General features: G+C 37.9%; 2 protein-coding genes across 5 annotated transcripts; one reads left to right on the top strand and one right to left on the bottom strand.

Annotated features, from left to right (window-relative positions):
* The first annotated feature begins 403 nt into the window (after nucleotides 1–403).
* kctd4 (potassium channel tetramerization domain containing 4) lies at nucleotides 404–17,114 on the top strand. Of its 4 annotated transcripts, none has more exons than XM_053681017.1 (6): nucleotides 404–554; nucleotides 805–879; nucleotides 2,531–2,581; nucleotides 2,889–2,956; nucleotides 4,706–4,791; nucleotides 10,675–17,114. In XM_053681017.1, the coding sequence occupies exon 6, from the start codon at nucleotides 15,261–15,263 to the stop codon at nucleotides 16,035–16,037; it is 777 nt and encodes a 258-aa protein (XP_053536992.1). In that variant the 5' UTR covers nucleotides 404–554; nucleotides 805–879; nucleotides 2,531–2,581; nucleotides 2,889–2,956; nucleotides 4,706–4,791; nucleotides 10,675–15,260; the 3' UTR covers nucleotides 16,038–17,114. The 4 variants fall into 4 exon arrangements, 2 of the variants coding, with proteins under 2 accessions (XP_053536992.1, XP_053536991.1); XM_053681016.1 differs by having other exon boundaries at nucleotides 10,672–17,114; XR_008396580.1 differs by lacking the exons at nucleotides 4,706–4,791; nucleotides 10,675–17,114 and adding an exon at nucleotides 3,791–4,266 and having other exon boundaries at nucleotides 406–554.
* On the bottom strand, nucleotides 4,536–24,779 carry gtf2f2b (general transcription factor IIF, polypeptide 2b). The gene is made up of 8 exons (XM_017470888.3): nucleotides 24,593–24,779; nucleotides 24,398–24,471; nucleotides 24,276–24,294; nucleotides 21,993–22,137; nucleotides 9,031–9,112; nucleotides 8,846–8,945; nucleotides 8,624–8,767; nucleotides 4,536–4,797 (listed from the first exon to the last, which is right to left on the bottom strand). The coding sequence occupies exons 1-8, from the start codon at nucleotides 24,659–24,661 to the stop codon at nucleotides 4,666–4,668; spliced, it is 765 nt and encodes a 254-aa protein (XP_017326377.1). The 5' UTR covers nucleotides 24,662–24,779; the 3' UTR covers nucleotides 4,536–4,665.
* Nucleotides 24,780–27,056: the final 2,277 nt, after the last annotated feature.

The raw sequence follows: 27,056 nt of genomic DNA, 5'->3' as shown, positions 1-27,056 counted from the left end.
TTTTTCATTTAATCTTCTAGTTTCGGACTAAACATCCTCTACCAGCTTCCAAACTATCTAAAGTGCATTTTTCATGATGTAAACGATTACTTGAGGTGCTACTCTTATAACCACCAGTTATATCCACCGGGATATAACAGTTTGTCCACACGAGGCCGCTCTTGTTCAAGAGATGACTGGTAGCAGTGTGTCAGTATATAGTGAAACACTCACGGAACTATATTATGTTATCCCATGTCTTTGCATAGTTTCCCGCTGCATGTCGGAATTCCGGAGTATATATTGTAAATGTGTAATGACGTGCAAAACGTCACAGTGTTGTCTATAACATGATGTCTTTAACATGATGCAAATTAACTTGGTGTGTGTGAGAGAGCTAAGACCTGGCAACCACGAACCATGCGTGACGTCATCACCGCGCGCCCTTTGCTGGCGTGTCGCGCGTGCATTCCTGCTCCTTTTTCGTTCGAGGTCCACGAAGTGTGCACGTGCCAGCTCAAGGTTATAACCCAGCTAATCATAAAGCTCGTGGAAAAAAAGCAGAAACACACCAGGTATGTATAACTAACGTCGGTTTGGATTCTGATTGTTTACAAAGAGCTTTCGTCTTAAGATACATCATAAACATCTACATGACCCAGAATCGTGTATACTGACCATCACGTGCCATGATGACTACTCTTCACCGAGGGTATAACCAGTGACGCGTTAAAGCATGTATTACCTGAGCACGTGTCAGATGTTACAACGCTATTAAGTCTGAAATAAAAGGGCTCCAGGTCACTCTGACTGTTTTCCCCACAGAGCCACAATGATTTCATGTTTCTGCTCAGCAACTGATCACCGTCCCGGATAGGATGGACACCGGGAGATGTGTAGGTATGTAGATGACCATAACAATATAAAAACACCATATGTGCATTTAAATAAATTCCAAACTGTAGAAATGACAGATGTTAATTGTTTATAAAGCATTCTGTCCATGCATGCATGCGCGCGCGCGCGCGCGCGTGTGTGTGTGTGTGTGTGTGTGTGTGTGTGTGTATGTATGTATGTATGTATGTATGTATGTATGTATGTATGTAATGAGAACATTGAGTGAAACCATGAACCGTTCTCATGCTGGAAGTAGCTAGATGCACATGGTCAGCAACAATACTCAAATAGGTTGTGACATTAAAGTGGTGATTGGTATTAGCAGGCCCAAATTGTACCAAGAAAACATTCCCCACACTATTACTGTTGGACTGTTGATGCAAGACAGTTTGGGTTCTGCTAATTCTAACCCTACCATCTGTATGCCTTGGCAGAAATTGATACTCATCAGACCAGGCTAAGGTTTTCATTCTCAAATTGTCTAGTTTTGGTGACTTTGTGCTCACTGTAGCCTCAGCTTTCTGTTCTTGGGTGACAGAAGTGGAACCAGACTTGGCCTTCTGCTGTTGTAGCCCATCTTCCTCAGGGTTCGACATGTGCATTCTGAGATGCTTTTCTGCTCACAACAATTGCAGTGTGTTCATCTGAGTTATTGTAGCCTTTCTGTTAGCTCAAACCAGTCTGGCCATTCTCAATTGACCTGGATGGGGTCTTTTTTTTTCTTTATTCTGCCATTTTGAGTAAACTGAGTAAATATATAGACTGTTGTGCCTGAAAATCTCAGATCGGCAGTTACAGGAATTCTCAAACCAGCCTGAAACCTACAATCATGCCACGGTCAAAAGTTTTCCCCATTCTGATGGTTGATGTGAAGGTTACCTGTATGTGCATGGGGTTAGAATTGTTTCATAATTACAAATAAATTATGATCCACAAATAAATGTAGTAAGATTTAAAAAAATAAATAAATAAATTTACACATTCACAAATAACATACATTTGTGGATATTCTATTTCAGAGTTTTACAAAAGAATAAAACTCACAAATGAATAAAATGAGATTTGTAAATACAATTTGGTTTTGTTTTTGTTTTTTACATATGTTATGTCACAAACGCAACTCTGCCTGGCATTCATTTGTGGATCATGTCCAGTGCATTTGTGGAGTGCTACACGCATTTGGGTTTTGAAACATTTCTGGCATCAAGAGTGCACACAAATCCACAAATAGATGGACTCCACCCACTGTCTACCCAAGACATTCGGATGTCAGCCACATTGCACTGACCAATTGTAGCACCTTCTCGCTCCAACCAAACACATTTTGTTTTACAGTCAGAGCAGCTGATTTTATGCATTGCACTGTTGCCACACAATTGGCCGATTAGATAAGTGTAAAAGAAAGTAATAATGTCTAGAAGATGAAATGATCTGATATAGCAATGACTAGTAAAATGTCCTAATGTATGCCTAAATATTATGTAAGCCTAAATATATTTAACTGGTGTTTATGGTGTGCAATGATGACTGTTTTCTGCTGAGGTTATAACCAGTGAACCTAATAGCATGTATTACCTGAGCACATACATATTCTCTTCCTGTGCAGCACTTTGGAAATTGATGACTTTTGCTAACTTATTGCTGTTTTCCTCAGGTGAACTGATGCTCAGATGGCTGAAGGGAGCGGTACCTAGTCCTTTCTGAGGTGTATATATTTCACATTCATTAACAGTATCAGGGCAGAAGCATATTCATGACTGGTCAAATCACTTCTGAAAATAATGTAAATGGAGTCATGATAGTGGAATTATGCAGGCATGATTTGTTCAGCTAAGAAGCTAATCAAAGCAAAGCTGATAAGATATGTGCAAGGATGACCCCTACCTGCTGAGGTTATAACCAGTGATACATAGCATGTATTACCTGAGCACATATTGGTTCTTTGAGCAGAAAGAGCAGCATTTGTAAACCTCACTTTTAATGGGTTTGTTTTTATTTTTCTGTTTTATAAGGTTTTGTGGAACTACAGTGAAGATAACAGTACCAATACAGCAGCTTCTGTCATGTGGAGATTGAAAAAGTATGTATTTCACACCCCTTCTCTACTTTAACATAACGTACTAGCATTAATAAAAATCCCGACTGAAAGGTAACTGTTGCATATATTTTATGGGGGATGTTGGAGGTAAAGACTGGATTGATTACCACACCTCTGAAATTTGCATATTATATGGTTATGTGCTAAATTTCTATATTTTGAAACTGAACAGTTCCTTTGGAATTTGGTTCTAAGGCGAATGCAAAGGTATATGCAGATAAATGCACTTTACCACCAGTGTAAACTTGATGTATTATAGCACATATACCTGTCAAGCCAAATGAGGCATGTTGGATAGGAAATGTTAATATTTAATTTTTAAAGATTTAAAGTTTAATGTAAAACTTGGATTAGCACTCTGGACACTGCTGTTGTGCCAAGTGAGTTGATTATTGGTAGTGAATGAATTGTTCCCATCATTTAACATTTGAAATCTAATAAATGTTAATAAATTGAACTACTTGCTTTCTTGTTTTTATTCAAAATAATTTACAAATACACAATAGCAAAAAGCGCATTTGTATATTATCTATAGAGTGCACCCCAGAATCATTGGCAACTAAATCATAAAATTGCAAAGATTGTATACAATAAGCATTAAACACAACTAAAAATAATTTTCTACACAGTGCTTTTTTCTTTATTCTTTTATTAAATAATGCTATAAATTATGTACCATAACTGACACCCTTATGCCAATAAATTATTTTGTTCATTTGCTCTGTTACTAGCAACTGTTGTTGCACTTAACCAGGTCCTGTTTCCCTGTGGTATAAATGTGGTTACATATCCATCCTTTTTTTCCCATTAGTATAGAACAAAACCAAAGAACTTTCAACATGAGACACCTGACAATGAATATAACATGTATGAAACAATTGGAAACTTGCCAGGAATTGAACCCTTGACCACACTGACCACCCACACAGTGAGGAGGATGGTGGAGAGAAAAAGAAACTAAAGATCACAGTAAAGACAAACCTTGAAAAGGAAAAAAAACAACCCTGAACATTTCATGAGTTACTTTCATAAAAAGCTGTTTGCAAGAACAAGAAGAAAGAAGCCCTTCCTGAGAGCGTCTCACAAAATGCAGCACCCGAACTTCACCAAGCATCGTTGGAATTACACTTGCCATTGTGTGTAAATCTGTCTACAACCTAATACAAGAAAAAATTCTTTTTTCCAGATCATGTGTCAGAATATTAATTGTAAGGACGCATATATATACTTTTGAAACCAGTGGTAGAAAAATATACAACAATGGCTGAATAAAACTAAACTAAATAATTTCACATGTTTTTTATATATTCAATTTGGCTAATCCCAAAGATTCTGGAGGATACTGTAAATTGTGGGCAATAACTGTTGGATGGTCATACCTAAAGCTGCAATACATACATGTAAATTGTGATAAATGTCATCTGTTGTGACCAAACACTAATACAAAGTCTTAATTTATACATGTGATGCATGTGTTGAGTAAACATTCGGGTGTGTTTAATAGCAGTGTACCAAAAGAACAGTGTTAAGTAAATACATTTATTTCAATTTCTGTTCAAAACCATCCCATTTCACACACACAACAAATTCTCTAATGGCATCTGTTGCCCAAACAAAATGAACTGGAAAAATGAAATAAAATAAATGATCTCATTATTAGCTGTATAAATGCAGCTATGTCATGGTAAATGTTAAACCATCTTTTCTTCTTCATTTTCTCCTTCCTGGTAGTGGCGATATTCTGCTTTCAGCTCCCAGGTGCTTTTGTGAGGTCCTCTGGGATTGTAAACTCCAATCTCACGCAGGATTTCTTTCAGGTAAATCTAGGAATGTTTAAACTGGTTAGAGATCGAGAGTCATGCGTTATCCATAAAAGCAATGCTGTAATCAAGCTCCTGGTTAAAGAAGCCTCACAATGATGATCATGACTTTTCAGTATCTATAGAGTTTTGTCTCCTCATAAAGTGACTTTCAAAACTGCTGCTTTGCTGTTGCAGCAATGATTGTTCATTCAAGCCAACAAGGGCTGGTGATATCTCAAGATTGAAGTGATGTCATTCTGTCACCATGGCAACAAGTTCTTACAACACCATAAAAATGGCATGGGAACACTGCAGTCTGGGTTTTTGTTAAAAGTTGCTTCTGCAACAATAAACAAAATATGTGCTTCAGCAACACACCCTGAAAAATCAATGAGAACTTTCATCGTGCATCATGCATGTAATTGTCTGTAATGATAAAATATGAATCTATAATACAGTTAGGCATCTGTAATGTTCCTAAATTCCTCCACAAATCTCATTATATCAATCAGGCATATTTGATCAATCTAATTCTGTATGGCTCTTATGCTGTTATTTGGTTTGATGGTTTCTTGAAGTACATGAAGTGCATGTCAGGACTAGGATCCCACAGGGCACAAGAAAAGAAGTCACAGGAGTAGGCGGTTAGATACATTGCTCATGAGAAAGTAATACCACGCTGATTAACACGGGAGTGTATTGGACGCAACAGGCTGCTCGGTTCATTCACTCCTTTATCCTCAGGAAATGCTTTATCAGGGTCAGTGCAGGTTAACTTGCTGATTTGTTAAATTCTGACATTTTGGCAGACACTCTTATCCAGAGCAACTTACATTTATTTCATTTATACATCTGAGCAGTTGAGGGTTAAGGGCCTTGTTCAAGGGCCCACCAGTGGCAGTTTGGCAGTGCTCGGGTTTGAACTCATGACCTTCTGAGCAGTAGTCCAACACCTTAACCACAAACTAAAATAATCTAAAATAACTGAGGGAGTGGGTGGGATTAGTTAAGCTTTCTCTAGTTAAGAAGGAGCCAGGGGGGAAAAAAGCCCTTTACCTGCAACTGTCAGTTGTTATTAACTTAAAACCTATATTTAAACATCCAATGAGATTATGCCTTATAATGGGGTAAGCAAATTGTTTCAACCATCTAAACAATCATACTGTATTCATTGTACTAAAAAGAAAGCAAAGCTAATGCAGCTAATATGACAATGTCAAGGTATACTCTTAAGTATACTATATGCTCCATTATATTAAAAGCATATATTAATTTGCTGCAGTTAGAAACAATGTACACTGGAGGTCAGTAGCAGTCATGGTATTGACTACCATAGGCTTTCTACCAAAACTTTCCCTGCTCCTGATTAGTGTCATATTTCAGCAGTATTGAAATGAGTCATCTAACTTCATGACATTTACGTCTCAAGCAGGGAGAAACCAAGACAATATTTATGTGGTAGTTATACTTGAGAACGGCAAGAACCCTTAACAATGATAATGCAATCAGAGAGCAGTACAAAGCCCAACTGAGGAGAAATGTTGTTCTGGAGTCATGGCGCATTGCATTATGACACCAGTATCAAGGTTAACCATTTCAGTGCCTATTAATTATAATTCATGGAAATCTATTGTTCTGCAGTTTGTTGTTAATTCTCAAAATACTCTGAATAGTAAAGCCTGGAGGGGTGGATTAGGATTTCAGTTACAACCCCTGGCAAAAACTATGGAATCACCAAACTAGAGGATGTTCCTCTGGCTTTTTTACTTCGTAGCAAATAAACAAATCACAGATAACAAATACCAGCACAAGTCTAAAAATGCAAATTAGTCTGCAGTTAAGAAAGAGTGCTTACACACTTTAACAAGCTGTTGGACTTGGCTAATTGAAAGGAAACATGGCACCACCAAGAGAGTTGTTGTCAAAAAAATGGAAAGGATTATAAAACTCCTTCAAGAAGGAAACTTTGGTATGTGGAGTCATGTGGGCTGGAAATCAAACTGCCAACTCTACGATTAGTGGACAGCCAGCTCTACCACCTGAGCCACAGCCGCCCCAGGAGTCAATATTTGTGACAGAACTGTAAGAAATGAGCTGAATGAAATGCAATTTACATATAGAAAAGCCAAATGAAAACCAGCACTAAACACCTAAACAGAAGAAAACAAGGTTACTGTGGGCTAAAGAGAAACAATCATGGCGTGTGGATGATTGGAGGAAAGTGATATTCAGTGATGAATCACGACGCTGCATTGGCCAAGGAGATGATGCTGGAACTTTTTGACTGCTTGAAGAAAATCAAATTTCCCCACTCATTTATGATATGGGGTTTCATGTCAGATAAAGGACCCGGGGAGACCTCAACAGTCGGTGCTGAGGTGTACATTGAAATTTTCCATAAATAGAAAATAGGTTTTGTGATGATGAAGTCATTGTTCAGGATAATAATGCATCTTGCCTGAGAGCAAAACGTATGCAAGCTTTTATTCAGGAAATGCATATCAACTCTCTGGCATGGCCAGCAAACAGTCCGGATCTCAATCCTACTGAAAATTTATGGTGGAAATTTAAAAAATTGGTCCATGACAATTGGTCCTGCAAAACTGATCTGTCAACCTCTATGTGAGAAAGTTAGAACAAGCTTGATGGAGAATATTGTTTTTCAGTAGTGAAGTCCATGCCTCAAAAAAAAGATGGCGGAGGTGCAGCAAATTACTAATTGTGATTTTTTTTTTTTTTTTTTTGGATGATTCCATTTTTTTTTTTCCTCACCATTGAGTGATTCCATATTTTTTCCTCTACTTGATCTGGAACAAAATATGCCATTAATTACAATAATTTCATTGAACTTGTTTGAGGTATGTTTCATGAAGCCAGAAGGTTCTGCTATTAAACAAAAATTATGTTGTGTCACATCTGTGACTTGTTTATTTGCTAAGAAGTAAAAAAAAAAAGATTTTTAATTGTGGTGATTCCATATTTTTTGCCAGGGGTACTAAATTAATGCTTCAATATTTTAGAAAACATGCATCAGCCTTGTGACAGGCTGGCATCACTTCCCGGGTATACTCCTAACAGGATCCAGATCCACCTCAGCCCTGACCAGAATAAAGCAGTTATTGAAGATGAATGAATGAATATATTGGATTATGTGGCTAAGAAAGATTTAGGTATCACTGTGGTCCTTCAAAATGAAGCATTCGTAGGTTAGTGTGCTTTAATACTGTCCATCAATAACAAAGCACACTAAACCAGCACCTGAAGGGTAAATTGGATTCAGAAATTTGGAACTCTCATGCATAAAATCAAAACAAGCATCTCATCCGCAGGTCACATTCAGAAACCAATTAAATCACTGCCCTGCATTACAAAACCCAGAACTATTTTAAGACACATTTTAAACTCTACACCAGCCACTGGCTCACATCCATTTACAGAGCTGTGTTTTTTGCAAAGACACCGAGATACAAGCCTGTGGGGTGCAAATCTATAGATACGGGATACATGTATGTACACAGCTTCTCATCATTGATTGCCTACATTAAAAATTATGAATTCTTTAATCTCTTTTTTGAATAAATAAGTCTCTAGGAATTCATGTGAAGATTCAATCCCATTACAGTGTTAAATTCATGTCCTGGAGGGCCACTGCCCTATAAAGCTTTGTTTTATTTCCTTCTCCGGCATTACATTTAGTTTGCATCAGGTGTATTACATAAGGTAGAATGTTACATTACCATGATTCTGACTAGGTACTGGAGTCTGACACCCCAGGTTTAGATGATAATTTTTCAACATATTTGTTGGGCCACATGGGTCTGGCTGACTCAGGAACATTGTGACTCACCACAGGTTGCTTAGTGATCTCCACCAAGTCCTTAATGTTGTAATACTGGTGTTTCTCGAAAGCAGAGAAGAGCATTTCCAGAACTTTCTGCTTGTCAGCCCTCGCTCTCTTGCCTTCCTCTTTCTTTTTCTTCTCATATTCCACCTGTAGGAACAGAACTCACGTAATTATGTGTATACATGCAAAACACAGATAAAGACAAAAATACAGAAGCACTCTTACATTATAGGTGTGATTAGACACAGGTTTGTAATTGTTGGTAACTGCTTTCTCCAGTTGCTGAGACAGCCGGAGCGGCTTCATTGATTCCTTGATCTGCAGTCTGCAAACAATATACTTATGTCATTAACAATTTAACTTTGCAGTTTTGAATACTGGTTTTCTATACAATCACTGGATATCCTCACTTCTTTAACTTCATGTAGCTCTCACTGACTGCAGGTCTGCATTCAGCACGTTGTACCACCATGCCTTCAAGTGTAATCTGGTCTTTGAAACAGAAAAAAAAAAAAAAATTATGATTTGTATAAACAAACTCAAAAAATATATTTGCCAGAAAGCTCTTTTCAACATCTACTTGTACCATGAATACGTAGTGCCACTTGATAAAATTGGGAAGAGAAGTACTGAACAATGCAGAATGATTCTTTTCAGGAAACAAGCACCCTCAAATGTAGTGTTGGCATACAACCCGTTTTCAAAATTCAACTTGACATTTGCGATCTTGTTATTCAGGCAGGTACTTTCTATGCCTCAATACTTATGTTCTGCAGTTTTATTAATAGAGGTCTGAGAAAACAGTGATATATTTAATCTACAGAGCCTCACTGAACTTCGGATCCCTTTGACTCCTAGGCTCTTTGCTGCCTACATTTGTTATAGTCTAAAGAAAACTGATCATTATCTAACCTCTAGAGCCCCTGTATACCACAACTGATTTCAAGAAATATATATATATATATATATATATATATATATATATATATATATATATATATATATATATATATATATGAGAGAGAGAGAGAGAGAGATACACACACAAATCTCCCATGCAAAAGTCTATGTTTAGTTTACACACAAGCATTCTTTTTTTTCTTAGTATGAAGCACTTATCTACAGCACTGTGTGGTCTGTGCATCTGTGGTCTTGTGATTGAATACTAATTTGATAAAAGTAACTGTTCATGTATCAAATAATACCACTAAAGGTCATGGTTTTGAAGGCTCTCTGGTCCAACAGAAAACCTTTTAACAGCATCAAAATTTCACCCACAAAATCCATCACCGGTTTTGCACACAATTATTAGCAATTACTGACTGATGAGTGCAGGAGTACTTATTGGAGTGACTTAATAAATACACCCACTTCTATTTTGAAGCATCCATTTGCCTCACAGTAACACATGGTTCAGCAGCACAAGAGGCCATGCGGTTTGGATTTGGAGGGGAGAATATAAAAACACCCAACTGTTGCCATGCTCTTTAAAATGTTACACAAGTATGATCATAGAAACAATATCCGAAAAATCCTCCAGTTATGTAGCAGGAGGCATTCACATCCGCGGTGAATGGAGTTGGGGGTGGTGTAGGCTGTGGGCTGCCAAACCGCTGCTGAGATGTTGGCAAGGTTAGAGGTCAATCTTCCGCCCCCTCACAGGTTACCATCCGTTCGGCTCTGCCTGGGCTCAAAACATCCTGAGCCATCTACACTCTCTCTCTCTCTCTCAACCCCCACTTACACCAACCTGTATGCACCAGTGCCTTGAATCCCCAGACTTCTCAGCTTATTTGCATATCACTGCCAAAGACAAGAATTTCAGAGCAATCTGATGCATCTTCCCAATCATCCCCAGCAGGTAATTCAGTTCTTATGTCTTTTTGTACAATATATGTAACATACGGAGCTTTGTGATTTTTTTTTTTTTTTTTTCAGTGGGTTATTTATGCCTTGCTATTAATCTGAGAGACAATTTCTCACTTTGGATTGTTTTTGGCACTCACGTTTAACTGTGAATTTGCTCTCTTGTGTTTCAATCTCAAACTCAGTAGATGCTGAGGAGAAGGCGGGGTGTCAACCATACTCTTCCATATAGAACTGGATACATGGAGAGGGGTTATGAAAGAAACACTGTTGTGAAACACCACAGGCATCAGAGCAATCTCAGTTAGAAAAGGTGGAGGCAATCTTTATCATCTGTGTGACATTTTCTTTAGGACGTCTTAACTCTTGTTGCCACCCACCACCTCCATGTTATGCAATGACAGTCAACTGTAATTTGCAGTTTCAAATGGCAAATGTCTCATGTAAAAGTCTTTCCTTCAACAACTGTCAATCAAGTGATTTAACCAACACCTCAGCAAACTATGAATAACTTAACAGCGTTACCATTTATAGAAAATCTTGGCACAGCAAATAATGACTGCACTATAATTATCATCAATTACCATTAAAAACATATAAAATTGGAGTGACATCTGGTTGTGTGTGTATGCAGTTTAAAGGGAAATTACTGAGGAAGGAACTTCAGCTGAACATTTTCACTATATTTCTGTTCGTAAATAGGTCATTACGTTCATATTCATGATATGCATTGTGAAAACTAACACAATACACAGTGATTCGATAACACCCTCCCCCCCACCCCCCACAGCTGTAATTAAACACAGCTCTGATGAGCTGTTACTCATAGCTCTGTACAAGTTTTAAAATCTAGGGTAACACTCAGAATGGCAAAAAAATCCTACGCTTCAACATACAGAATATGCATATGCAAAGTAAAGAGCATGAAGTTAACATATACTGTGAAAGTCAGCATCAAGTGCCTCTCCATATTAAGCATGTCTATGTTACTAGTGGTTTTAAAAAGGCTTTCTGTAAACATGAGCTAATTAATGCATGGTCACATGGGCTGTACATTACTGTTAAACCGTCAGACCTTTAATAAGAGCTGGACACTGTTACAGTGCCTTAGCACAGCCTGAAGACTGAGGTGGAAGACAAATATACTTTTACATACTGTTGGTAAATAGTCTGCACTTATATAGTGCTTTTTTAACCTTAGTGGTTCCAAAGCGCTTTACACTGGTTCTCATTCACCCATTCATACACACACACACACACACACACCAATGGTAGCAGAGCTGCCATGCAAGGCGCTAGCTTGCCATCGGGAGCTACTTTTACATAATGTCACAAGGGAAAATAAATTTATGAAACAAACATCTAGGATTGAAGTAGAACCAGGAATCCTCAATCCTTTCTGTTACTCTGTTATATATTCTGGTGTGTGTGTGTTGGGTCCTTTTCTGTTTTGGACAAACAGTTGTGTAAAGTTTTAGTCTGAATTTATATTTGTAACACTCCGTTTATGGATTTTATTTTAAATAAACAAAAAAAGGTACTGAAAGTTTGCCCAGCCCGATCAGATGGATCGAAAAAATAATTGACTAACTAATCAATTACGAAAATAATCGTTAGTTGCAGCCCTAGATCAGAGTGCAAGGTCAGCCATGATATGGCACTTCTGGAGCAGAGAGGGTTAAGAGCCTTGCTAACTCAAGGTAGCAATGGCAGTTTGGCTGTGCTTGGGCTTGAACCCATAACCTTCTGATCTGTAGCCCAAAGTTTTGAACCGTTGAGATAAAAACCACTAAATAGTGGTGTTAACTGAAATGCAGTCCATTTGGCATATTGTATTTTAGCTGGAGAATGCTAGTTATCGAATGTGCCTAAACTGTAACAACCTTGTTCTTCACTGATTCATTGGTTTCCTCCCACCTCTAGAAAACATCTCAATAGGTAGATTGGCTACTGTAAACTGCCCCAGTAGTGAATGTGTGTGAGAACGTGTGGGTGCATGATGCCCTGTGATGACTGGAGTCCTATTCAGAGTGTATTCCTGCCTGAGTGTTCCTGGGATAGGCTCCGGATCCACTATAACCTTGATCAGGATAAAGCGTCTACTAAAGATGAATGAACAACTGTATAAACTGTTTGTAGTGGCTGAATTGTATGGCAGCACATTCTCATGTGTTGCCATTTGTAAATGAATATCTCATTTATCACAAACACCATGGTGTTTTGTTTTTTTGTTTTTTTTAAATTACAACAGGAGTCTTAGGAGTACTCGAAACTGCCTTTTGGAATTCCTGCCATGTTAGCCCCCTAACAAAAGCCTCTCATATCCAAACCACTCAAATTCATAAGTAACTTCAGAAAAACAAATTCTATTTGCACATAGTTACAAAAGCCCTTCTACTAAAGTCTGTTCACTTGGCAGCCATCTTGGCAACAATTCTGAGCAGTTATTTTCTGTTAAGAACCAAGCTCGTATGTACTTGAGTGGAATGAGACACATACACGAAACATACTAAGATGACATTTCAAATATGGATTTCAAATAGCTCTTGGTCTTAAGATCTGACAAAAATTGTGCAAGTAAGATGTACTCTTTGTCACTTATAACACAAACAAAACAAGCTGCGTTTCTACAGAAATTACCCGGAATAATTAGTCCCAGGAACTTTTTTCAAGGGATCATTTGGTTCCTCCAGACCTTTGTTGTCTGTGTTTCCATCACAGTCTAAAGTACCATTAAGATTAGGCAAATTAGTCTGGTTGGAAAACCACTTGTTGGTCTGCGCCGTTTTCATCTGTGAACACTGCCCAGCTCACTTAACCCACTTGATATTTTTAAGTATGCTTTTTCATTGCGGGTCACCATTTCCACTTCCCGTTGTATTTCGTCCTCGGCACAAGCACTTAATAAGGCCTGAACCTTGTCATCAGTCAATCAGTCGTATTTTTTTTTAAGAAACTCCATTGTATTGATTCGAATCACAATAAACAACTGTTACTGTACGCACCACAACAGACTTTTAAAAACGGTGGTTGAAATAAAATGCATGCACTCAACCAATCAAAATGCTGTGTGCATTATACGTCAATTTCTTCCATTTTTTGATACTATATCAAAATCATTACAGCCTCAGTATTTGTCAGCTTTTCCAATCTTACCCAGTAGCCTGTACCAAGTCTCTTTGTATCAAAACCATTTGTAAATGCTTGAACTGTTTTCCTATTAAATTTCAACAAGTGTCCATCGAGAAATGCCGACTGTAACTTGATTTCCTATAAAGCTGAAGAAAGGCACTTGAGAAATGCTATTTCTTCACAGTTAAGAGCTCTAAAAGCTATTAAAGTACATGCCCTAAATCTGGAGGTGTTTATTACTTTACATGATCAAAAGATTACAGTCACTTATGATTAGGTATGGTAGAACCCTCAATGCCTAAAACAATAGAATTTAGAAAAGAATTCAAAAATCCTGCGTGATTTCAAAAATTCTATAGTAATTTTGAGTTATTATAAACAGAGGCTGCAACCCTGAAGTTACACCTTCTATCCAAGTCTAGGAGTAGTCTTTTTGCTACTTTCAGAAGGCACACTATTGTCATGTTGGTGCGAAAGAGCTCAGCTCTCCTGACCCAGGGCAAAACAGATCATTTGAACTGACTGACAGTTCCATTGTTGACAGACACAGCTGACAGAAATACCTCAATGGCCAAGTGCAGAGAATGACGCCAGACACATTAAGACAACGGTCTGTATAAAGGCATGTCTCCTTAGCAACAAACAGACGTTGCTTAAGCTGTTTATTATTGTCAGCCCACATTCTTACGGTAATATTTTAAAATATATTGAGTCCTAACCCTGGGAGTGTTTTTATAGGCTAATGACATAGTGCAATATCTCTTGTGTAACATATTTTGAGGCAGCTTGAGGTTAATTTTGTGGCAGCTATTTCCTCAGCTGTTACATAGATATGAATCAAAGCCTCTGCCTTAAATGATTATTTGAGTGCTAGTAATTAAATTTCTCACCAGGATGTCTACAAGCATCATAAAGAAGATACAGCCTTTACCTTTTAGGCCTCTTAAAGTGTGTGTTGCATTGGCGACACTTATGCCTTCTGAAAGATGAGAAACAAGTCAAAGTGCTGTTCTCGATCTGGCCATGTTTATTTATAAAGCTGCCAATAGTCACTACAAGTACACAATAAGAACAGATGGCCCTCCGAAGCAAAGACTCTGACAAAAGAGAGTTAAAATGTGTGTAAACATTAACATCAATATACCCCCATTTCCAGTGGCTCAGTTTAAGCCCAATGTATTCAGCGGAGCCTATGCTGTTTGGCCTTGGAGTTCACAAGCTGATGCCCAGCTGATGGTCTCTTTCATCAGAGCCGAACGAGTGCTAATTGCTGAACCAGAGCAGAGGAGCACATCGGAGTGGAGAGGTGATTAAATCCAGCCTTTAAAGTGGAGGGGAGGTAGGGCTGCACGCTCTCTCTCTCTCTCTCTCTCTCTCTCTCCCCCCCTCTTCTCCACTGACGTAGGCAAGCCCACCCTTAACAGCCTTCCCCCTCCTCCTGGGAGTGTGTAAGCATTTGTGACTGTGATCGCATGCTCTTGTATGTGTGTTTGTGTGGCTGCGAAAGGCTCTGGCACTTGCTGGCAGGGCTCAGTGCTCCCGCTCTCAATGCCAGCGCCGCTGCGATTTGCTTGCTTGCCCGTACACACGCAAACACACTCCTCCCCCCACACACTCTGTCAGGCTGGGCTCTGGAAACGGCATGGAATGGAATCTCAGAAGGATGGAAAGCGAGCTAAGGCAGATCAATCCGGACTTGCTGCAGCCCAGCAAGAGCTTTAAGAAGCCCTCCTCAGGCACAATTACCCTCAATGTGGGGGGCTACTTGTATGCAGCACAGCGGCAAACTCTAGCCAAACACCCAGGCTCTCTACTTGAAGAGCTCGTCAGTGGTAAGAAAGCCGTGCTGCATGTAGACTCAATGGGCAACACGTTTATCGATCGTGATGGGCCTGTTTTCCGTCACATTTTGAATTTCCTGAGGACCGGAGAGCTGATCCTGCCAGATGACTTCAAGGAACTGGCACTACTACAGCGCGAGGCAGACTTCTACCGGCTGAGTGAGCTAGCTCAGGCGCTACAAGAGTGGGAGCATCAACAGGCAAGTCAGCGTGAGCCTGCCTTCCTAGAGGTGACTGATAGCCACGAGCGCTCACATGGCCTCAAGGTCTACTGTAGCGATGCAACCTTCATCGAGAAAGTCAAAACACGCCTGGTGCAAATCTCCAAGAGTCGTCTGGATGGCTTCCCTGAGGAGTTTGCGGTCTCATCCAACATCATCCAGTTTCGGCATTTCATCAAGTCCGAGCAGGGTTCACGTCTGGTGCTCAAGGAGGACAGCACCTTCCTGTGCACTCTGGAGACGCTCAAGCTTGAAACAGTCATGATGGCTCTTAAAGCAGGTTTCCGCCTGCTCACCTGCCTGGACAGTAGCCGGGGATCGGTAGTGCAATGCGAGGCTCTGCACTTTGTCAAGTGACCCAAACCAGCACAAAAGTAACCATCAACCCACATTGATGTTTCCAGCCATCAGCACAGGACCTGCACTGTATTTAAAAGAGAACATTCTGCAATTTATGCTGCTTCTGCATTCCTTCAGATCTTACTAACCAGCCTTGAGAAGTAAAAAAAAAAAAAAAAAAAAAAGTGTTATGTATTGTGTTTTCTTCTGGCAAACTCTGTATAACGTTTCATTTGACAAACTAGTATTAAAAAAAAAAAAAAAAAAAAAAAAAAAAAAAGAGTATATGGATAATGGCTTCTGAACTGCAATGTATTATAGAAAACCTTTTGACTTCTTTTCGGAATCATTTCAGATAAGAGGAAATGGTTCAGAACAGGCTGCATAGGTACAACTACTGTGATGTCTGATCAACAGGTTGAAATACATAATGCATGTGCTAATATTATTCCCCTTTGGGAGCAAATGTTGTAATTGCTGGTGTTGTGAAAAAGTAAAGTTGACAGCAAAATCTTATTCAGAACCTGTTAATGTTTTGCAAAATAAAGATTAAAACATAGTAAATTGTACTACATGCCTTATTTAATGTTTTTTATATTGTTTGATTTATGTTTTTAAAGAGATCAATAGATTTTTTTGGATTAGATACTAATTTAAACAGTAATGAATGACGTCTATGTAGTAGTAATAGAGAAGCTGTGTATACGCTTGTATACAGAGTTGCATGTGTTCAGTATAGACATAGGTAAAATTCATTTCCTGAGTAAGACTGAAGACACTGACTACACTGTGCCCTAAATAAATCTGCAATATTCTGTTTGACCTAAAAACAGGGCCATTGTTCAATAATTATTAAATTTCTCCTCAAGCACCGATCCTAATTTAAAGCAGCCAAGCTTTTACTTTGTGACAGAACATACAAAATACCATATACAGAAACTATGTATAAATACAACCCTCCATATGTACTTGGATCACAGTCACTGTTACCTAATGCAGTGAGAGCTTTCAATATGCTTGTAATACTTGACATTCTTATCGGACATTATTTTATCAGTGATCTGTTTGACAAAGTAATGACAGATACTAACTAAGTGTCGTCGGCTTTTCCATACTACCAACATAAAATTCATAAAATACTCATAAAATAGCAAAGCAATGCTATAGGTATTAAGGAAACCTATTTATATCCATACATTTAATTAAACCAAGCACATAAAAATACTGGTGAATGTTGATAAATACATTTGTTTGATGCCAACGCAAACTCGGTTACAGCCCAAAGCCAGTCATTTTCAAATGAAGTAACTTTGGACATATGGCTACACCCACAACAAGCCAGATTGCATCTCCACACACAAAAATACATCTGTTTCCATAGAATCGGTCCTGCACCCATCTCCTGCTAATGAGTCACAATGAATAGTTGACACTTGAGGAGACAGAATCATACCCATCCCCACAGTTTGTTGTGAGAACATCAAACTGGGTTTCATTTTTAATTGCAAATAAGGGTCATTCATTTTTGATGAGAGACTGTGGGGCTTATTAGCCCTTATCCATGACTGATGTTGCATCTCTAACCCGCAGGAATCAGGGCAACTAACACCTTGCGGTGTGGGTGGGGGGGAGGTGGAGCGCATTTATTTCAGATGTAAGCGCCATTAACTGCTCAAATATTCATGGATTAGTCTCACATCCATTTGCTGCCAGGCAAGACTCCTACATTACAACAAAAGCCCACTGATTCTTATCAAGTGTTCCAGGGGCGACATGACTAAAAGCGTTATAATAATTAATTGGTCAAGCTTCACCATGTGAATCCAAGGTGGCACATACCCTTGAGGGATCTCAAACACATTTATATCTGTATACAAAGAGGCGGTCAGGATGGAGATTTTTTTTATTTATGTATTTACATATTAGTAAGGTTATTACCTTGCATAAATGTAAGGCCATGACCATCTGGAGGTAAAAGAAATTATTTAATTCACTCTGTCATTAATTCCTTCATTAACAGATTTATCACACAGTTACACTAAGCAGGCAGACAAATATTTCACACCACAAAATCAGACAACATAATATATTCTAATAAAACACTCACATATATCACACAGGCATTTAAAGGCTAGTCTTGACTGGCACCATACCAGACTAATACATCTGCTTAAAATTCCTAGTGCGTTAAAACTAAATGCGGTCTTACCAAGCTTAGGTAAAGCAAAATGCCAGCCCACTCAGTAGTGAGTTCTTGTAATGATACAGTATCTTACGAAGATGAGTAATGATAAACAGTACATTTCTCAATTAGCCAGGGATGAATATCAACATGTGAACTTACACATCAAACCCGTCATAAAAGCTTTAATGCCACTGTACAATAAGTAATAACATTACTTACCAGCTTTATGAAAAGGAATAGCATTTAGCTTTCTGTATTTTAGGAGGAAATTATGAGCATGACTCCTTACAAATATACTGATCATGTATCAAATGGAAATACCTCAAAACAAAACAGAATTGTAAAGTAATTTCATATTACTTTCGGATGGTCTGAACCACATGCTATAGCATTCTTTCAAAAATGTAAACTGCTAAAAGAAAGAGAAATGTTGGATGTCACAACACCAGAGGGACCAGAATCTTAAAGAGAATCTTAAACAGATCATAAGCAGTGTTTTTGCGTTAATAATGTGAAGTGCTAGATATGTGAAAATAGATGAAAGTGAAAAAGACAAAACCTCAACAACAAAAAACCCGCAACTTCATTATTAAACTTGCTCTGCTTATTTTTAATACTAATTTAGTTTATCAAGAGAGATTCATTTAACAATTTCTAAATGGAAACAAATATGCTATACTACTACAGTATGCATCCTGCACAGCTGAAATGAAGCAGAATTCCTGACCATAATCATCTTACCAGATGATAATGAATAACACTATTGTCATTATCCAGATACATCATCCCCAAAGACAAACCACTCATGGACACTTTCAATCATTTAGTAGCCACAAATCTGAATGTATTGCACCACTTCTTGCCTATAATTTAGAACTGTATAATGGTCAGTAGCTGTAACCTCTAAACAAATGGTCAGCAACAATCCTGACACCGAGGCTGGCTATATGCTAATAGAGAGTCTCTAATCAGCTACGATGACTCATATTTACCTCTTTAAAACATGCTTCAGGCTAATACTGTTCTCCAAACACAGAAAAATTGAGAAAAGGACTGTGGAAAAGAGCCAACTAAAGCCCCACCTTCTGCACTAATTATCTCAGGTCATCTGACTCCTCTATATTCTATTCCTTTCTATTTCAGGTCACAGAGGGGGTGTTAAAAAAATCGGTGTTACTGTGTGCAGCATCGTTTATGACTTTTTATGAACCCAATTCTCAATACCCGTTTAAAATAAGTACTGTAATTGTGAAACACCTTTTGATGCATGTGTATGCTTCAGCATTCCGCTCTAGCCTGACCTGGCAACCGACTATATGCGCCTACGTGAGCCAAGGAAAGTTGACTTCTCAGCCCCTCATTGGGTGAGAGGCAGCACTGTTAACAAGCAGCATCTCACATTTGACTGTGACACCTTATTAAAGTGTCCACCACTCGCTCAACACACACACACACCTCTAACAAACTACTCAACCGGTTCACTTCAGGAAGAGAAAAAAAATCGAGTGTTGAACACAGCTTCCCCTTTTTTTCAAATGCCTACCAAAACACATATGCATTTCTAAATTAAAACTTCATTTAGAGCCTTGGGCTCTCTGAATTAATCTGTCTGTGGAGCATTGCATAAATCTGAGAGGAATAACCACTACTCATGGTCCATTCTAGCCAATTTTGGTGCATTTAGGACAACAAGCAAAGGCTATGTATACAGTGGACATTTACAATAATACACTGAGAAAACAACCCCAACTAAAAAGCTTCAATGGGAAACAAGTGTCAAGTTCTACAGCTATGATTCCCCCCCCCCCCCCCCCCCATTATTGCTAATCAAACTATTCATGCAAATAGGTTCATGAAATATGTAATGAAACATTTGCCAAGCAAAACCTGATACTGGTGGACAACATAATGGAAAGCTATAGTGTATTATTATAACCGCCACATATTCAATAATTTTAAATGGTCTCCAACTTACCCTGGTTTAAAAACAGAAGGCTCCAATGAATAGTTTTGTATATATTAAAAAACTTATCAGAATCCACCTAATTCTGAATCATTCTGTTGTATTGTTTACTGCAGTTTTGTGTGAGTGAAAAAACTGGGTAAAAATGTTTTAATTGCACTAAAGAACCATACGTCTGCAGATAATCTGAGAAATTCTTTGAGTGTTTGGCAGCTTTGAACAGTTATACTCAGTAGCATTTGATGAAATGTTTTTCACCCTGAACTACTTCAATTCATAACTTGCCTGGAAAAATATTCCCCCTCCCTTACCACCCCCATAGGCCAGAGAAAGCTTTTAACTGAAGCGAGAGCCTCTATTCATTGCCAACTTCGCTGGCTAACCTGTTGCTTAGCAACCACTTAATCAATACCTGCGGCTTGCAAGAGCTAGGCAGACGGCTGCAAAAAATATTCATAAGCAAGGAGAACAAAAAGAGAACTAGAGCTTACATTTTACAATTTGTTGCATTTGCTATTTATGTTTTTAAGACAACCCTACTGCTAAATCATGCATCATCAAATCAGTGTATTAGAATATTTGGACATAGTTACCAAAGCACAGTCACAAAAATGCTTGTGGTGTTGCAATAATCACACACACACACAAAGATATAGACTAAAGGTTGGACACAAACTCAAGGTTTGGTGTAAAATGTGCAAGATTTGTATGACTTGTATCTTAAGCTTCTAAATATGTTTAGGTACCTCATATTGTACTATAAATGAACAGATATATTCTTGGGCTTTTGGATGCATTTCAAGACACTATTCTGTGCTTCAGCCAAATGAAATACGTGCTTTAAACATGCCTGAAACATATTAAACATGATTATATTTAAGTAATTGTGATACAAAATATGTTTAGAGATTCTAGTGCTGCTTTTCTGGTGGATGCAGGACATTGCTAATGCAGATATAATGTTGTTTAGCAGGGGAAAAATTCCAGTGAGCTCAAACATAAGTGCTAATCAGCTTTCACTGTTGGCTCATTTTCTCACTCACAATTATTTAGCAATGTTCAATGTCATATTGATGATCGATTGATTGATGATCCAACACAGAAATAGGAAAGATAACCAAAGCTGGACTCAAGGTTTCAGAAAGCAATGCAGCTTTATGATTAATCTGCACAGAGTTAGGGGGCGTGATGGGCAACCAAAGCAATCTATGAGATATCAAACAACGGCTTTAACTGAGGACAGCAGAAGCATGGGAGTTAAAGCTTTGGAACCTGATCTGTTTGAACAGAGTATACAGATGAGGTGAGAGAGCTGAATAGACTAAAAGATGTCTTTAGGTGAAGATGAAGCAAGGGTTATTTCCCACTGGCAACACTATCGACAAGTGGCTGAATGGCATTGTAGGTAATACAGGAAACTGTTAACCAAAGTGAAAATAGACCACTATGTCAATGAAAGAAGTTTATAGTAAAAATGTCAGAATCTTGGACACATTTACAGCATTTGGCAGACACCATTATCCACAGACACTTACATTTATTTAATTTATACATCTGAGCAGTTGAGGGTTAAGGGCCTTGCTCAAGGGCCCAAAAGTGGCAGCTTGGTGGTGCTGGGGTTTGAACTTGCATCCTTCCGATCAGTAGCCCAACGTCTTAACCACTGAGCTTTAAGCATAAATATGAAATACAAGCCTTCCAGGGTGTATCTTTCCTTTAAAGGATACTATGCTATACAAACTAGATTCAATTAAAGTAGATAAAAGATTTCAAATTTCTTCCAGACTCCTCCTTTCCATCAGAAGTGTTTGATGTCAAGACTCACCTGAAGAGCTCTCTGTAAAGACAGCCAGGTTTTGGCCCCCCACAGTCTGCATGGTGAACGGATGCTCTCTGGGTGCTCGCACTGACGTGGTCTTCTCCTCCGAATGTTCAACCACACTCAGATCTTCATTCAGATTGAATGACACCTTAAGACACAATAAGTCTCACACATTCTGTGGCACAGTCAAATGCATTTCCAAGGCTTCTGGGGTAATAATAGTCTAGTAGGCTGCTCCTATACCATAAATCACCAGTTACATCAGGTGGCAAACTGAAATCATTTAATGGTGTTTTCACACCTAGTTTGTTTAAGCATTCAAAGCGGTCGTGAGCCGATATAACATGTACATGTGAACACTCAGAAGATCTCAGACCCCCCCTAAAAGGACCCACAAACAAACTGTACTCAGACCACCACAGGAGTACGGTTCATTTATGGGTCTTTTTGTGGTTTGTCTGAATTGTGCATTGTAAAAACAAAGTGGTCTCAGTCTGCTTCACATTTTGCTTTATAGATAAAGAACCTGAGCGTTGATGTACATACATTGCTGCAGTTTTCTGTCATCTAACAGAAAAGCAACTCAAATGACATTCCATGGGGTGATGTGCTCTCACAATGAGGTCAGCATGTTAGGTAGAAACATGACAAATAAGCTAATAGAGCTACCATGGTAATAGCAATTATGTTACAGAGCTTAAGCTGGCAGCAGTAATAATAGTATTACGTCAGTGACAAGAACAATAGTTACTGTATACAGGTGCATCTTATAAAAAAAAAAAAAAAATTTAAAAAAAAAATTATATTATGGAAAAGTAATTTTTTTCCCATAATTTAATGCATACAGTGGAACTTTCATATATTCTAGATTCATTACACCAAGTGAAATATTTCAAGCCTTTTTTTTTTTTTGCTTTAATCTTGAAGATTATGCCTTACAGCTCATTGAAATCAAAAATTCAGTATCACAAAATATTAGAATAAAGAATTTAGAATATAGAAATGTCGCCGTGAGAAGAGATCTAATCAGCTAATTAACTCAAAACACCTGCAAAGGTTTCCTGAGCCTTTAATCTCTCAGTCTGGTTCAATACATAACCACAATCATGGGAAAGCTGTTATTAGAAGAAAATTTTGCATTTCATTTGGAAATCAAGGTCCCAGAGTCTGAAGGAAGAGTGGTGAGGCACAGAATCCAAATTGCTTGAAGTCCAGTGTGAAGTTTCCACAGTCAATGATGTTTTGGGGTGCCATGTCATCTGCTCGTGTTCATCCACTGTGTTTTCTCAAGTTGAGATTCAATGCAGCATCTACTAGGAGATTTTAGAGCACTTCATGCTTCCATCTGTTAACAAGCTTTATGGAGATGCTGATTTCCTTTTCCAGCAGGACTTGGCACCTGCCCACAGTGCCCAAACTACTAGTAACTGGTTTGTTTACCATGGTATTACTGTGCTTGATTGGACAGCCAGCTCACCTGACCTGAACCCCATAGAGAATCTATGAGAGTCACCAGACCCAACAATACAGATGAGCTGAAGGCCGCTATCAAAGCAAGCTGGGCTTCCATAACACCTCAGCAGTGCCACTGGCTGATTGCCTGCATGCCACGCCACACTGATGCAGTAATTCGTGTAAAAGGAGCCCCGACCAAGTATTGAGTACATAAATTAACATACTTTTCAGAAGATCAACATTTCTGTATTATAAATTCTTTATTCTAATATTTTGAGTTACTGGATTTTTGATTTCCATGAGATGTAAGCTATAATCATCAAGATTAAAACAAAAAAAGGTTTGAAATATTTCAGTTTATGTGTACTGAATCTAGAGTATATGAAAATATATGAAACACTTTTTGAATTAAATTACAGAAAAAAAAAAATCTCTTTTCCACGATATTCTAATTTTTTGAGATGCACCTGTAAATGTATTAGTATATAGCATGTATGCAATATATGTAGCGCATGCATGTATTTTGTCTACCCCAAACACTCACACCAGACAGTAGTACTACAGCATGAAGCATGAGCTGATTTTGATGGTTCAGTGTCAATAATGCTTCTAGTATTTCACTTCAAATCTGCTTTGCCTGCTCTGTTTTTCAGCCAGGACATAGCATTTCAGCTATATGAAATGTAGTCAAACAATATAGATACCAATATAACTGACCATTAAAAAGGCATCTGTAGCTGTCAAACACTTTATTAATTAATTTATTGTTATATTTATGAATTTGAAGAAATTTGCTTTAAAATGTCACTGAATGTCTGCTGAAATACTTACCAGTGTTTTTCCTTGTTGTCTTATAGAGATGGAAAAAAGGAGGTTGCGAAATAATGTCAGAAATATTCTGGGGAAAAACACAGGATTTAATAGTGTATGTATAAGGAAATGATGATGATTACTTAGCTATTTTAAGTTTGCCAACTTCTCCTCGTCCAGATGCTTTTCCCCACTGTTGTGCCAGATACTTAGGAATCTAGTGGTAAAAATAACAATTTTTATTGAGACCTTTTTTGTTGTTTCATTTATATGTCACTAGTATAGCAATAAATAATCTAGCACATGTAAATTTTTAAAACTAAAAAGACTGGGCGAACCTTCACCAGCCAAACGCCGGTGTTTTGTTTGGCTCTTGTTAAATCGACGTCGCAGCCTTTATCAGACATGGCTGCAGCCTCTCAGCTCCGCTCTCTATGGAAAAGGATAGGCCTGAATAACGCCGGTGGTCACTTGAGTTTACGGAGACTGTACAGTGAGTTGCTAGGCTTATGTGTTTGAGACTTGGACAAAAGAGTGCCGTGTGTATATATACTGACACCTAGTGTTTTTTTTAAGCATGACGCTGACACAGTTGTTTAACTATTGTCTTTAAAGCGTCATGAAAGACTAAACTACATTTTCTGAGATTTTAACAGAGGTGTTCTAATCGCACATCACAAAAGACAATATTAGCATCTGTTCATTTTAATTGTAGGAGAAAACTGGGTAAGTTTGAGCTTTTGTCTGCTATTTTTGTCTTCCTGGTTTAAAATCTCGGTCACAGGCAGTGACTTGGCAATGTACTATAGTACTTCAATGACTTGTCTGGATCTCATAATTATTCATGAGGCTGCATGTTCGTATCCTATGAGAAGAAGAAGCTCGAGCCTATTAGCTAGCTACCATTCAGACACTGCCTCTGAGCAGGAGCTGCCTCCAACTCGAGGAAAACAATATAATACAATATATTATAAAAACTGTACATACAATATATAATATAGAAAAGCTCAAGAATATTAGCTAACTAGCATTCCAACACTGCCTCCGAGCAGGCGTTGCCTTCAGTTTTGTTGTTTGTTTTCCTCCATAGTCACGCCAGGGGCTAATGGTTCAAATAGATAGGGCAGAGGACCTTCACTGCTATCTATTGTGTCTCCATTTAGCCCTGGGGATTCAGGAAGAGAGAAGTCCTCTGTCTCATCTACAAACTTTTTCTCACTATCCATCTTTTTTTGAGTGTTCTGAAGGCTCGCCCCCCTCTTTCTCTCCTGCCTTTTACTACCACGCTCATTTAAGTTGCATTTTTCAAAAACATAGAGAGGTAGACTTGAGCTGAAAGAAGGAGGTTTCATGACCCTTTAAAAACAGAATTTGTTGAAAACTGGATGAGCGTTAAGACACTACGGGTAGAAACGACCATTTTTATGACATTTTTTAAAAATTTTGGATCATCTGTACCTAACATGTCTTCTCTTAAAATGAAAAATCAAAACTCTACAGAAAAATGTTTAATTGTTTTGATCGAATTTTGACCACTAATTCACCTGAAATTTAGCAACTTTGAAGAAGGCTTTAAGCTCTGCCCACTCAGCACGGTCACGTCATGTCATATCAGTGACAATATCAGTTTGTGTGTCATTATGATACACGTTTCAATTTCCTTTATAAACCTTATAAACCCCACTAAGTAGTGTGGAAACACATTAAACCACATTGTGTGTTTCAAACCGTTTTTTTCCCCCAAAAAAATTATATTTCTATATTCAAAATGAAAATTTTCAGTTTAGATGACCTATATTCATAACAATTTTACATGTTCATCAGTTCATTAGAAGGATTTACAGAAGAATTTCTCAAAATGTTGATTATTCTTGGATTTATGTATGCTGAGAAATGGCATGGAATATTGTACACATTTTACAACAGTGCATGTTGTCATAATTAAAAATAATAAAGAAATGATATTCTGACAAACTGCAAATCTCTAGTCTTTCTCTTGAGAGTGTGTTCACAGTGAAATAAATCTTATAATTATAGCAAAAATCAAAAGGCTACATTTTTGGTTCAAATTCATACAAATTTATTTTAGACAAAGTCTCATTTGCATAGCTAAATAATTTTTTTTTTCAGTTTCAGTACAACAAATTCTTGTAAGAATATCAGTAATCAATTTGAAGTAATTGATTGTGATGTCCGTTCTGTATATTTTCTAGCTCTTGCATTGAGAAATTAAGTCCAAAGTGATTTACTTAAGCTCCAATTAAGTTCATCAAGCACTGCCTGCTATTTTGTGTGAGAGAGGCTCATATGCATCAGGATATTCAGTATTCAGTACCCAGAAGGGATAGGATGCAAGTATAGCATCCATGATATACATTTATTTATAAATCTGTTTATTTTAGAGTTATATAATATTTTGATGTATATATCACCATAAAAACAAAACAGAGAATGATCACTGATCACATACATACAAAATGAGCTCTTTGTAATACTTGGTAATGCTGGGTTGTTGATGTTGTTGTTGTTGTTGTTGTTGTCTGTGGAATTATTTGATTTTCCTGTGTTTTGATGTTTTCATTGATTAGCTGATGTATTCATTCATTCATTCATTCATTTTAGGATATATTGATTGATAATTTGCCACTACCCATACTCAATGATATTCTTTTCCATATTCATCCATCTCACTTGCTGACTTGCTCATTCAATTTTGGACCGTCTACATCAAACCTGACTTTATTTATTCTAGCTAAATTGAAGGCCACTGAACGTTAACTGTGCTTCCGTCTCGCTCCAGCC

This window comes from Ictalurus punctatus, chromosome 6, assembly GCF_001660625.3.
Source record: "Ictalurus punctatus breed USDA103 chromosome 6, Coco_2.0, whole genome shotgun sequence".
Classification (NCBI taxonomy): Eukaryota; Metazoa; Chordata; class Actinopteri; order Siluriformes; family Ictaluridae; genus Ictalurus; species Ictalurus punctatus.
Note: the sequence above shows the minus strand (reverse complement) of the source record. Positions and strands in the feature narration are given on the sequence as shown.